The sequence below is a fragment of the Panthera pardus genome, unplaced genomic scaffold (assembly GCF_024362965.1).
Source record: "Panthera pardus isolate Hobbes unplaced genomic scaffold, ASM2436296v1 HiC_scaffold_8, whole genome shotgun sequence".
Classification (NCBI taxonomy): Eukaryota; Metazoa; Chordata; class Mammalia; order Carnivora; family Felidae; genus Panthera; species Panthera pardus.
Window position 1 is genome coordinate 29,932,865 of NW_026527013.1, and position 13,903 is coordinate 29,946,767.

General features: G+C 38.9%; 1 protein-coding gene across 4 annotated transcripts in view; it reads left to right on the forward strand.

Moving 5' to 3' along the window:
- The window catches only part of PTPRG (protein tyrosine phosphatase receptor type G), a 712,041-nt gene extending 707,042 nt beyond the window's left edge, over window positions 1–4,999 (forward strand). For all 4 annotated transcript variants that reach the window (XM_019469870.2, XM_019469872.2, XM_019469869.2 and 1 more), the window contains one exon: window positions 477–4,999. In XM_019469870.2, coding sequence (XP_019325415.1) covers window positions 477–623 — 147 coding nt within the window. In that variant the 3' untranslated portion in view covers window positions 624–4,999. The remainder of the gene's footprint in view (window positions 1–476) is intronic.
- Window positions 5,000–13,903: the final 8,904 nt, after the last annotated feature.

The following is a 13,903-nucleotide window of genomic DNA, read 5'->3' on the forward strand; positions in this document are numbered from 1 at the left end:
CCCAGGGGATGTTTGGCAACATCTGGAGACTTTTTTTTTTGGTCATCACAACTGGCGATGGAGACCAGTGCTCTGGCACCGACTGAGCAGAGCCTAGGGAAGCTGCTAAACATCTTGGCACGCAGCAGACACACCTCTCCAACAAAGACTCATCTTCCTGAAAACATCATTAGTGTTGAGAGCGAGAAACTCTGCTTTCTAGAGTATGGTATTCTCCAGTTCTAGCACAGGGATATTCCATTCTCTTAATTCACTGTCTGTACTGAGAATGAGTTCTCAACTAACAACAATCAAAGTGACATGCAGAAGGCAAAGGTCTCCACTATGAAAGGATTCAAGTCATTTTTTAAAGTTTCTTAGCATAAATGTATATTCTTGTTTTTTTATAATTACCTTTTTAAAAAATCGTTCTTTCTACCTTAGATGAAATGACTAAGCTGTTCTTTGTCTCAAACTGTCTTCTCCTTGTTTTTCAGGAACAATACCAGTTTGTCTATAAAGCAATGCTCAGCCTGGTCAGCACTAAAGAAAATGGAAATGGTCCCATGACAGTGGACAAAAATGGTGCTGTTCTCATTGCAGACGAATCAGACCCTGCCGAGAGCATGGAATCTCTAGTGTGATTGGAATCCCGAATGGGCACTTAATTTGTAAAACTTCTGAAGACTGAGAACTTTTTTGAGGCCTTTTTTGCCAGACTCTAGGTTATACAATAACCCAGTTACTTTTTTACACTGATAAAAGTTTTGATATTTATTTTTTGCCATTTTATGTCTTAATGGTATCCTACTGAGCATTTGCACCTCTGTTCATTTCACACAGTGAAACGCAATTTTACCTAGTTTGCACTATATGATCAGTGTTACTGCCTATAATCTAATCCTAAAGCAAGCCCTGATGTGACATTCCATGAGAACACACATGCTACTTTTTAGTTCAGTACAGTGAAGGTTTTGTCAGGACAGTGGATCTTGGTTTTTTTATTATTATTGCAAAAGCAGCTGCATCCTCCTAGCAGGCAATGCTGAGCTTTTCCTCGGTCCTCTCCTCTGTTTGTTTTAGGCACTGCTCAATACTGTCTGCCTTCTGTACTTTAATGGAGTGGATGGGCATTGTTTTCTTGTAAAGAAGAGCAGGTTCCTGAGAGCTACTGAGACAGTCTGTCAACCTCATGGCCTTGAAACAGTTCCGTTTATGACGGTAAAGGTATCCATTAAGAAATTAGAAGGCTTAAGAGCTTTATGTGAACATCACTTATTAGTTGAAGTTATATTCATAGCTTAAAAAAAATTCCCCAACTGTGTCAAAATAAAGGATATCTCTGTATTACAGTTTTCACAGTAGCTATGTGGACGGTGTGTGTTATTTCCATCTTGACCCTCTGAAATAGCTACACCCTGCAGTCAGGGCTATCTTTTACAATAGGGATATGGCAATAGTTTACACATCTCCCCTTTAGTAACTCTCCATTAATGCTTCTTGGTTTCTAATACCATACATCATGGCAGGTAGAACAATGAAAATTTCTGCAGGTGTGTAACTTTGAAATTAGCCCTCTAAAATATCCCTATTACTCGTCTAGCACTCTAATAAAAACTACCTAAATAGTTAACATTCTTTTCTTTCCTTTTTTGCCAAATATTTCCTGATAAATTCCATAATGACATATATTCTTGTACTTAGGATAAAACTGAAAATACTTTATTAGCAAAAGTCTTGGGACTATGTAGATTCCCACACGTGGAGAAGTCTGATTTGGAGAGACGAAATCAGAATCTTGAATAAAAGAGGATATGGACATTTTCAAATAGATTTTCAAAGATGGGGATGGCTTGGTGTGGTTTAGCCCCAAGAACAGACACACTTCCCTCAAAGAGGCTAATAATCATTACACAGAGCCCAAGGAACTTATCTGATCTAGCCTCTGGAGCCATATTCACCCTGCCGTAAGTACACAATTGGGAAATTAGGAGCACTGATAAGAAATTTCAGTTCAGTTAGAAAAATAAGCTCCTTACTGAGATCTTTTCTATTACATATTTGTGTTTAAGGGATGGCTTCTGTTAGAAGTGAAGTCATCACCAGAACTGGGCCTGTCAAGAAGAAAAGAGTTTTGGTTAATTTTTATGTCAATAAACTTCAACAACAACTCCATACTGGCTACTATCATACTATCTGGGTAGGTTCTGTGACATTAATGATAATCAGTGCTGAGGTTCTATTTCTCTTAAGTCGGCTTTCTGTGAAGTCTGTCAGAGTGGTGCTGAGGAAGCAAAGCCACTAAGGAGAGGCTACCGTCCAAGTTTGGGAGTTCCGATGCACAGGCCAGGTTGATGGCGTTTTCATGAACTGTGTCACTTGCCAGGGTTAATCTCATGTTTTCATCACATAAATTCTACAACATGGCAATAGTCCACTGTTCACGAACCATGTAGGTGAGGCTTAAGGAAAGGTGCGCAAGTGAGCGAAGTCCACTAAACTGTACGTGCTAGAGGAAAGAACACCTCTGCGGCCCCTCCACTGCCGTCAGAGGTAACACCAGGAAGCTCTATCTACACAGAAGGAGAGAAGCTTGAACACAGAAACACCACAGCTGCCGGAAGGCTGAGGGGAATCAGGAAGGGCAAGGTTGCAGATCATGGCAAGAGCTAGATCCTTTTCAGTCAATCAAGCAGATTATACTTAATTTATATAGAGTATTGATAGGAGTGAACTCTTTTTTAGTAGTTGGCACAGGTTTGGCTGTGAGAAGTAATGCTGGGGTTCATGGTCCCTTGGTAATTTTTTCTGAGACAAATGAACACTGCTTAGAAAACAGCACGTATTTCCTTCTGTGCTATTTATAGAGGGCTCAATTCGTGAAAACCGTTAAGTTCCAACACAATTCTGTGACCATTTCTTACATGGGTATCGTAGTTATAATAAAAGAAAGATCGCGAGTAAACAGAAGCATTGAAAAGGTGGCTTGAAGTTCTCAGAGAAATTGTGTGTCTATAGTGGGCTTGAGCCAAAGTCTGCAAATCCTCACACACTGGAACATGAGCAGTTGCTGTTTGCCCATCTTGCCTAAGTGGTCCAAACACACTTCAGTGAGGACAGCTCTGTTCAGCAGTTCGTTCCTCACTTGCCCCAGAGAGTGTATCCTGAATATGATCCTTCATTTGTTATCAGTAGAAATATGCTTGCATCTTTCCAGAGGCAGAGAGTTTCAAAGATGGTGTTTTGTTTGAGACATGAACACACTGCTTAACTACACAACAAGGTTATTACCATTTGCACTCAGGGGGAAAGGAAATAGCTATTGCAAACGATCATGTGCTATTTTATAAAATAAGCTGGTGGGTGTATGAATTTAGCTCTAGGTGAACAGAATGCACACATCATACAACACTGGACTGCAGTGATCAGAACAAGTGGCCATACTGGGCATCAGAGGAGACCCCTTACTGGCATCAGGAGAACTCTTTTTGCATCCAAAAGCCACAATGTCTTCTTTTATATACGCGTGTGTTAAAAAGTTAACTTCTGAATTTCAAAAGTAAGATCATTGAATTGGTTTTCCTAAATTTTTATGCCTTGGAGCTTTAAGAGTCTATTTCAAGTTGAAGAGTCCAGCACGGTCAGAGAAGTTGATGGTGTTCAAGGTTTGGCTGTTGGAAATTTTAGCCCAGAGTGACATGTTGAAATCAACAAATAACCTTAATTATTTTATAATGACACAGCACAACTGCCTTGTTAGGAATTTTTTTCTTAAAATGCATATATATTTAAAAATTAAAATATAGATACCAATTTACCAAAGATACATATTACTAATTCTAAGCAAAAAATAAACCCAAACTCATCACAATTTAAGAAATAATAATCAAAATGTAGTTTGTCTTAAGAATTTAGCAATTATACTGGAAAATGCATTTTCAACTCCTGTGTTCTAAAGATTATGTTCAAAAGGTGCCAGTGAATTTTTATATGAAGGGAAAATGCCTGCTTTTTTTTTTTTTAAACAGCTATAATTTCACTTACCCCTTTGCGCTTTCCCTTAGTTGCCATTTAACATGCGATACTGGCTTTACTTATCTCTAGAAAGAAGGCATGCTACAAATAAGAAGGAATTGTACTAATATTTGGCCTCTACTTTGTCTTAGCTGTTAAACTGTTTTTAGTATTTTTGTTAAATATTTGCAAAGGGAAGCATTTTCTACAGAGGATAATTAATTTCAAGAAAAATCTTGAGTTTTAAGAAATAAACATCTCCAGAAAAGGAGACAGCCGATTTTATAAAATGTTGCAACTCTCCAACATTTGGGGTAGTGACTCCTTTTTTGTTAGGACATTTGAAACTAGCCAAGCAGCCATTGTTTCTAAAAAAGAAAAAAGAAAAAAAAACCTCAGCCTTCATGTTAATTCATGTTTCTTTCACTTCATTTTGAAATAGCTAAAATCATTAAAACTGTAAATATTTTGTTGCTTGGATAAGCATCTTCTGGAAACTTTGTATCTATGGTATATAATCATAGAATTTTATATTTTCATATAAAGCTAATTTTTTTCTAGTTTCAACTCCGTCATAGTTTTGTTTTGTTTTGTTTTTGTTTTAGTTTTTTGGGTTTTTCTTTGTGGTGGATATGTGAATTCAACTTTCTGTATATTGAAGTAGCAAGAACTATATCTTTGCATTCCAAAAGAATCCAACACGTGTTATTTCTTTGAGGCAGTGATTGTGAAAATTGGGTTTTCTTTCTCAATTCCATTGACCATTTGTGCAATAGGAATTAGACATAATTAGTCACTGAATACATTCGTTGCATTGACCCATTTGGAAAAAGTGATTGTTGTTTTGTTTTGTTTTTTTAATTTGTTCAGGGGGGAGGGGTTTTGTAACCTGAAATTTTTCCCTTTTTTCTTCTGTTTAAAACTATATCAAATCATTCTATTATAGTGTTATTTAATATGTAAATTGTATTGCTATACATAAAATAAAGTATGGTTTTTGATGTAATCATTAGTGCTGAGCATTTCTATGAAAGTATCTCCAATAAAATTAAGTTACTAGTCTCCCTTAACAGATAACATTTATTTTACTACCATGAAAACTAAGACAGAGGGTTGGCAGGCATAAATGTAAAGAGTCATCTTCACATAGGCAGCAAACCAAAAGAAATGTCTGTTCTGAATTCTACCTTTCTCAAAGAGTGAAGAATGACAAATGTTTACCTACATATGGAATCAAACTTGATTTGCATTATGAATCTGCTAAGGTGTAAGCAGAATTATTACTTCCTCCAGTATACCAACTAGATTTATAGCAACTTCTACCTCTTATTTAAGATGTTGGATGAAGGATGTATCCTGCCAACAATTTTGGAGACTCTATGAGATGTATGTAGGATCCCTACAATCGCTTCTACTTACGAGCAATTTTGACATTTCCAGACAGGGAGGGATACGCAGGTCTCAAACCTGATGGCTTGGGCCCACCATGCCCCGTGAACTTTCGGTGGGCTCACATCAGGAGCTCAGTACTACCAGGGCCCCCATTTTTCTTTCCACAGACAACAAGAGCTGACATTTCATTCTCCCTAAGTAACTAGGAATTTAAGAAAAAATACGTTAATCTATTCCAGGGCTCTCTTAAACCAACTCCAGCACAAAATAATGAATCTCTCAGATGATAAAAGCCCTAGCCTTGCTCAAATTACACCCTCAGAGACTTAATACTCTGTATCACAGAGCGCAACAGGTCACAAATTGATGGTCTACAGATAACAGGTTATTCGGCCCATAATTTTAAAAAGTCACATGAGCGATCTACCAACATCTTAAGAAATAAAAGCTTTGACATCAAGATTCAAACTCTTTTCAAAAATGTGGGCAGTGTTACAACACCAGGCTCACATTTTCACATGGCATTAACAAGCTGGAACCGAGTCACTGTTGCCCTTTTTAGGTGCTGCTTGTATGGTCCGGTTCACCTGAGTCTGTCTCTCCTGTCAACTCACGTCTGCCCCCTGTCAGCCATTTAAGGAACCTGCATGGACTCTATCAGCAGTTGCATAAGAATTCTGAGGTCACCTTCCATCATTAAAATCCCCAGAAGCCAGGATGGGCAAAGAGGGCTTCCACATTCCTAATTACTTCTAAGTCCACCCAAGCTGCCACCATGCAGCAGCAGTTATAACTGTTCAAAGGAATTAACCAAATTAACTTATAAACTTATAAACTTGGTTTTCACGGTTCAGAATAGAATATGGACAAAGAAGCTTCATTTCTGCTACCAAGAATGGGGCTAAGAAACAAGAATGCAAAAAGCTACTGGTTAAAAACTCCACTTTCTAACAGCTAAAATTCTGACTGTTAAGAGCTGTAAGATTTAGCAGCAAGTTACAGGCAGCCGTGCCCTGATTCAGAGGCAGGATTAAGGACATTGGCTTTACCTTTATGCCTGTGTCGGTAAGAGAGCATAATGGCACCAGCAAATAAGAACTAAAAGCTGGGAACTAGCAAGGTGAAATTGGCTTTTGTGATTAAGAAGTTTGGCAAGAAAGATAATCAGAAAAAAAAAAAAAAGATAATTAGAGCAGCAGTTTATCTGAAACTAACAGTTACATTATGTTGCTCAAAAACTGAAAAATAGGAAATTAACTTTATCTGACTTGTGGTCATTTGAAAAGCATTCGACTTGAATAGTTACTGGCCTATAACCTAATTATCTTCCTTCCCTTCCCAACACTCCACTTCTGTAAGAGTCAGGCTTTGTGGAGAGAGCCAATGGGCCTTGCAAAGCTTAGGGGAACATTCTAACTTGTAGATAAATTTAGTATTCTGTCGGAATTCTTCCCAAAAGCATTTACTAAATGACTACTACAGGGCACAGGTTAGCCATACCCTGGACAGAATGTAAAGTTGTTGGCAGAGGCATTTCAAGTCAGAGGAGTCAAAAATTACAACTTAATCCTAAAAACTCGTTCTTCAGTCTATTCAAAAATACTTATTTGGCTCTACAGTACAGACAGATCTTAGGAAAAGAGTACAAAAGACAACTGTGCAACACTGGTAGCAAAGAAAGAATCTGTAACCACCGGCTCCCTAACTTACTGTTCACACAACTCTGTTATTTTATACTAAACTTGCTGCTAGAACTTAGAAGGCATTTCCCCACAGGGGAAAAAAATGTTGAAGACTAAGGACAACAGTTCAAACAGCCAATGGGTCTAGTCAAGGTTGCCACTGACAGTGATCCGGGGCGAGTTGCTTGACTTGTCTCTAAGTGCCATCTTCCTCAGCTGTCAAACAGAGCAATCAGTGTCTACCTCCCCGGACTGCTGGAAGGAGCACATGACGTGGTGCACGCAAAGCTCTTAGGAGAGTCAATTAGTAATAGCCATTATAACAACCCTATCATCTAGCTTTATTAATGTATTAATTGCTTAGCAGACCTTTTGTCAATCATGAAACAAAAAGTCAACTACCTGAGCTTACCCAATTAAATAGTAATCCTGAGAAATTTCCTTCCCTGATGAGGAAGCTCACCGAATCACAGTAGATCCGAGGGAGGCAGACGGAAAGGAAGGGGAACAATGAGAGTAGCCCATGTGTCACAATGTCCAAAAACAAGAGTGCCAAAAGCAGGAAACGAACACATATACACAATGCCCCACACCTTGAATAGTTCTCTTCTAATGGTTTAAATCCCTTAGTGCATTCTAAGATCTTTTTTTTTAAGAAAAAGCTTCATAAGCTCCGAAAAGTCAAACATATTTGTTAATGTCAAACGCCAGTACAGAATATTACACAGCATAACGAAAAAGATAAATATTATTTGTCACTAACTACAGTGCCCTATTTCAACTCCCAAGCCCTATAAACTAATACAAACGGTGATAATTTATTTTTCCTCAGCTGATTTTTATCTCCTCTAGCTCTCATTACTTTTAATAAATCCATGTCATTATCAACCATCATCTTCCCTCACCCTAGACATACTTGGCCTCTTTAGTCATTTACTATTATACAGTGAAGAAATGGCCATCGATTAGAGACATTTCCTGGTTTTGCAACAGATTCTTAAAGCCTATCAACGTTACTTCAGAGTGTCCCCCTACATAAATAAGATCATTTGTTTCCTCTGCCAAAATGTTGATTATTGAAGGAAGAAACATTAAGAATAAATACTGATTACTTAATATTACAACCTTGGGTATTTTAACAATGCATCAAAATATATATTACAATATCTAACATTTTCATGACTCACGCATGCTATAAATGTTGCAAAGTTAGTGATTTAAAAAATAGTATGGGATGGGCTGTTACAATGCGATACTAAGTATGAAACATTCTTCATGGAAAGCTGCACAATAATCATGTGAATTTAAGCTCAACTTATTCATATTCATTATTTATTAGGACACCTCTTGTTGGGACTAAGTTCTTGCATTGCTTAAGAATATTTGAACTGGTGGGGTGCCTGTGTGGCTCAGTCAGTTAAGCAACCAACTTCAGCTCAGGGCATGATCTCATGGTTCTTGAGTTCGAGTCCTGCATCGGACTCTCTGCTGTCAGTGCAGAGCCTGCTTTAGATCCTCCATCCCCCTCTCTCTCTTTACCCCTCCCCCACTTGCTCTCGCTCTCATGTTCTCTCTCTCTCTCAAAAATAAATAACACTAAATTAAAAAAAAAAAAAAAAGAGTATTTGAACTGGGGGCTCCTGGCAGGCTCAGGTGGTACAGCATGCAACTCTTGATCTCAGGGTTATAAGTTCAAGCCCCACACTGGGTGTAGAGATTACTTAAAAAATAAAAATCTTAAAAAAACAAAAAAAGAATATTTGAACTGGATTTTGTGCAGAACATCCCAAAAGGTTGGCCAGGATTCTTCACTTTTTTAAATTTTTTAAAAATGTTTATTTATTTTGAGAAAAGAGAGTGCACACAAATGTGCAAGTTGGGGGAGGGGCAAAGAGAGGAGAGAGAGAGAATCCTAAGCAGGCTCCGCATGGAGAGCTCAAAGCCTGACATGGGGCTCCATCCCACAAACCAGGAAACCATGACCTGAGCTGAAATCAAGAGTCGGGTGCTTAACAGACTGAGCCACCTAGGTGCCCCCAGATTCTCTACTTTTAGAGAGAGAGTCCTATTTGCCTCCTTGGTCTTATTTTTTAAATGCCTCATGCACATGCATGCATGTGAGCACTGGGGCCATACAGTTCCCAAACCATCCCGTGGCTTTTAACAGTTATCCCAGGCTTTAAAAACTGATAAAGGGGGGGCCCCTGGGTGGCTCAGTCAGTTAAGCGTCTGACTTCAGCTCAGGCCATGATCTTGCAGTTCATGAATTCGAGCCCCGCGTCGGGCTCTGTGCTGAAAGACCAGAGCCTGGAGCCTGCTCTGGATTCTGTGTCTCCCTCTCTCTCTGCCCTTCTCCCACTCGTGCTCTCTCTCTCCCTCTCTCAAAAATAATTATTAAAAAAAAAAAAATTTAACGATAAAGGAGGGGGCCCAGGTGGCTCAGTCAGTTAAGCATCTGACTCAATTCTGGCTCATGTCATGCATGCTCTCCAGGTCAGGAGGTCGAGACCCATGTCCTCGGGCTCTGTGCTGGGCATGGAGCCTGCTTAACATTCTTTCTCTCCCTCTCCCTCTGCCTCTCCCCTGCTCACACATGGTAAAGGAGGTTTTTGCTATTTTCAAAAGGGATTTGGGCCTAAATATTCCCTAAAATTCTTAGTACTGAGCAAAACTTAAAAAGCTGCAGCACCTGAGCTCACCACCATCTCCCTCAAGAGCTCCCCTCTTTTTCAGTGCTCTAAAATTTCTCGGGGTTAGATTAATAGGGAACCCACATCTCTCAATAAAGTTGTACACCGGAGCAGGTGAATTACGACCACTCAGCGGGCAGTAGGTGTAATCTGTTTTTCGCATCCCCATCACATTCCCTGTTTTTTTTTTAAGTTTATTTATTTTGAGAGAGGGAGACAGAGTGCACGCGCACACAGGTGTAAGTGGGGGAGAGGCAGAGAGAGAGAGAGAGAGAGAGAGAATGAATGAATATATCCCAAGCAGGCTCCAGCTGTCATCGCAGAGCCTGACACAGGGCTCGATCCCACAAACTTTGAGTGAGATCATGACCTGAGGCAATACCAAGAGTCAAATGCTCAACCAACTGAGCCACCAAGGTGCCCCTATATTCTCTATAAAACATCAATACCATGGAAAGTGTGGTTTTGGTTACTGCAAAGACAGTCCAAATAAAAATACAGACAATCTCTAGAACTTTATGGTGTACTGTAACACCTTCACTGTTTACATTAAAAAAAAACAAAAACCCTTAAAGGACTTAGGACTGCCATATCCCAATAATTCAGGAAAAAGACAACTACTATCAACTTCCCTATATGTGTAACTCATGATCTTTACCTCCCTCCTGTTACATCAGAAAGTGTCCCTGCTCCTATATAAGACCATCCCTTCCCTCTTCCATGACTTGTAGATGGCCCATCCTTCTTGCCCTCTCCAGGACTTCATTTGCATTAACTTTCCTATTACTTGAGTCAGATGGTACCACGACTTCTGTACTGAATCATTCATTTTGGCATACGAATACACTCTATTATCACCAACTTAGAAAAACCTTCTCCTGATGCCAAGAATCCTTTGACTGGCAACTCAGTCGTGTTTCCCTCTGATTATAAAACTTCCTGAGAGCTGACTATAGTCACAAGATCCATTCTTTTCTTCCATTCTCTCGACCCGTGTCAATGGGGATTCCAGCAGCAGCATCCCACAACTCTAAGTTCTCCAAATACCTTGTTCTCTCCCCTTGACTCCACTAAGTTGTTAGCAATTGACCACACCACTTTCTTCTTTCAGCACTCAACAAATACTCACACAGCCACCACTATGCACCAGGAGAACAAGAATCATAGCAGACTTCTCATCATAAACCATTCAAGTCATAAAACAACGGAGTGACATTTTTAAAGTGTTGAAAGAAAAAACCTGCCAACCAGAAAGTGTGTATCTAGTGAACAGGTTATTCTTCCACAATTATTTATGTAAATAGATACAACTTATTTTCTATTTAGAGTTATATTCTCATAGGCTTTTTTTATTTTCCAAATGAAAGTCAACACATGCTGAAGGTATGTTTTCCTAATAATGTTCACCAAATGTGATTTAATGATAACCTAATTAGGAGCTGTCAAAGTATTCTGTTTAGGAAAAATCTTAGGAGAGGAGTACAAACCCTATGTAAAATTACTGACTAAAAACTGAGCTAAAATTAGCAGAGAGAACATTATCATATTATCACAGTTATCCTTAGCCATTAAAATAAGATTATGTTGCTTTGTTAAAGAGTCTACGAGACCACAGAAAGCTACACTCAGATTCATGTCTGTATTAGGCAAGCAAGAGAAATCGAAATTAAAAAAAAAAAATGTAAGAAGATTAAATCCATTATTGGAGAGGGGTGATTGGCTGGCTGTCAGGAGAGCATGACCTTGATCTCTCAGTCATGAGTTCAAGTCCCATGCTGGATAAAGAGATTACAAAAAAAAATAAATGAAACTTTAAAAAAATCCATTATTTGAGAATACCAGTGTGTTTTCAAAAAAAAAAAAGAAAGAAAAAAGAAAGAAAGAAACACTTTGGCAGAGATCTGAAAAAAGGAAAGTACATTGTTAAGTTTGCATGAGGCAGGCTACACACAAGCCACGTGAGATATGGGACAAAAGGGATAAAAGAGTATGTTTAACAAATGTATTCAAAAAAACAGTTTTAGAAAATTCAAGAACAAATCTCTGTTAATTAATCTCCTTTAAAAACCAACCAATTTAATCTTGTCAATCTTCCTTGGACTATTCAATTGTTTCCTTCCTGCATCACATCAAACATTAACTCCTGGCTTTCAAGACGTCATCATTCCTCCTGTTACTACTACTACCATTTATCCAACCTTCTATTTCTTCTCTTCCTCTCACAGCTCTATGTTAACAAAGTCCAACCTATCCACTCCTTGGTGCAGAGGCGGTTTCACTCCTACACTTAGACATTTGCTAGTCACTCCTGTCACCTGGAATGCCCTCCCCTTCCTTCCTTCCAGTGCTCAGATTTCGCCTGGAAACTGTTTATGATTAGTTAATCTGGAAGTTTTAATAGTAAGATGAACCATTTGGTTTCTATGCTCTTGTTTGACAGCCTGTCCTAAATCTGTTCTTCAGCTTGTTAAATAAGAGTTGTTCCTGAGACGTTAAAGTGGTGGTGAAGAATGAGAACATGAGATATGTCTTACCCCGTAAGAAGAAACAAGCACAAAAAGGTACAACGGCCAACACCCCTCAAAAAGCCCTGGATGGAGTCGTGTCCATTTGACATTATAAGTCGATGAGTAGCTAACCTCTCATTATGACTTTATGAGCTGGGGCTTTCAGTAACTCCGAGTTTTATAAAGAGAATGTTTGATGACTAAAGATAATTTATTTTCCTAAATAATCTTTTTTAACATATTTTTGTCAGAGTTTTTTCAAAATAACAGTAATGTTCTGCATAGACAACACTCATGCTCAAAGAGTCTATGCCGTAGGAGGGGACTGGAGGGCAGTCCATCTTTTCAATGTTAAGTCAGACTTCAACCAAGAACTACAATACTAGGAAAACTATCATAAGTTTTTTATTTTTAATGTTTTATTTATTTTTGAGAGAGCGTCAGTGGGGGAGGGGCAGAGAGAGACAAGGACAGAAGAGCCAAAGCGGGCTCTGCACTGAGAGCAGTGAGTCCAGTGCGGGGCTAGAACTCACAACTGTGCAATCATGGCCTGAGCCAAAGTCGGCCGCTCAACCAACTGACCCAGGAACCCCAACTATCAAAAGTTTTAACATTTATTGAACATTTTTTTAAGCTTATTTATTTTGAGAGAGAGAGAGCACCCAAGCAGAGTAGGGGCAGAGAAAGAGGGAGACAGAATCTGAATCACAAGCAGGCTCCACACTATCAGCACAGAGCCTGAGGGGGGGGCTCCAACTTACAAACTGTGATATCATGACTTGAGCCGAAATCAAGAGTCAGATGCTTAACCAACTGAGCCACCCAAGCACCCCTACTGGACATGTTTTATATGCCTATCCCTACATATTCTAAGCCCTATAGAACACAGAAAAATTAAAATAACATGCAGTCTCTCTATATACGCACACACCAAAAATACATACAGACCTGAATGTTAAATAACAACACATGACAATTTATCATTAGGTCCCAAACAGACTAGGATTATTAACATAAATCAGTGCCATGAAGTTCAGAGGAAAAGTTTAAGAAGAAAATGACCCTAAAGCTGAACCTTAAGAGATGAATAGATTTTGAGGGACAAAATAAATAATTAAGGACCTTCTGTTAACGTGAATGTTGGTGCAAGTCTTGAATAAGCAAAATTTTCATCTAAAAAAAATGAGACGAACTTGGAAAAGGAAGATGTGGTCTACACCATGGAATGCCTTAAATATCAGGCTAAACAGTTAGAACTGGACTTTGCCTGAAGGTGAGAGCCACTGAAGATTTAGGTATATCAATAATATTATCTCCAGGACACCTGGGTGGCTCAGTCGATTAAGCGTCCGACTCCTAATTCTGGCTCACGTCACGATCTCACGGTTTGTGGGATCAAGCCCCACAAGGGGCTTTATGCTGACAGTACAGAGCCTGCTTGGGATTCTCTCTCCTGCTCCCGCACCCACTTTTTCTCAAAATAAGCATTTTTTTGAAAATAACAATACTGCCAAAAAGAGTACACAACAGACTATTTTTCTAGCTCAGTCCAGTTTACTCACATAATTTTCCTGAAAATACAGCTCTTCTCAAAATAGATCTGTATTTTCTCATACAGTTTTAGATAAGGCTCACTCTA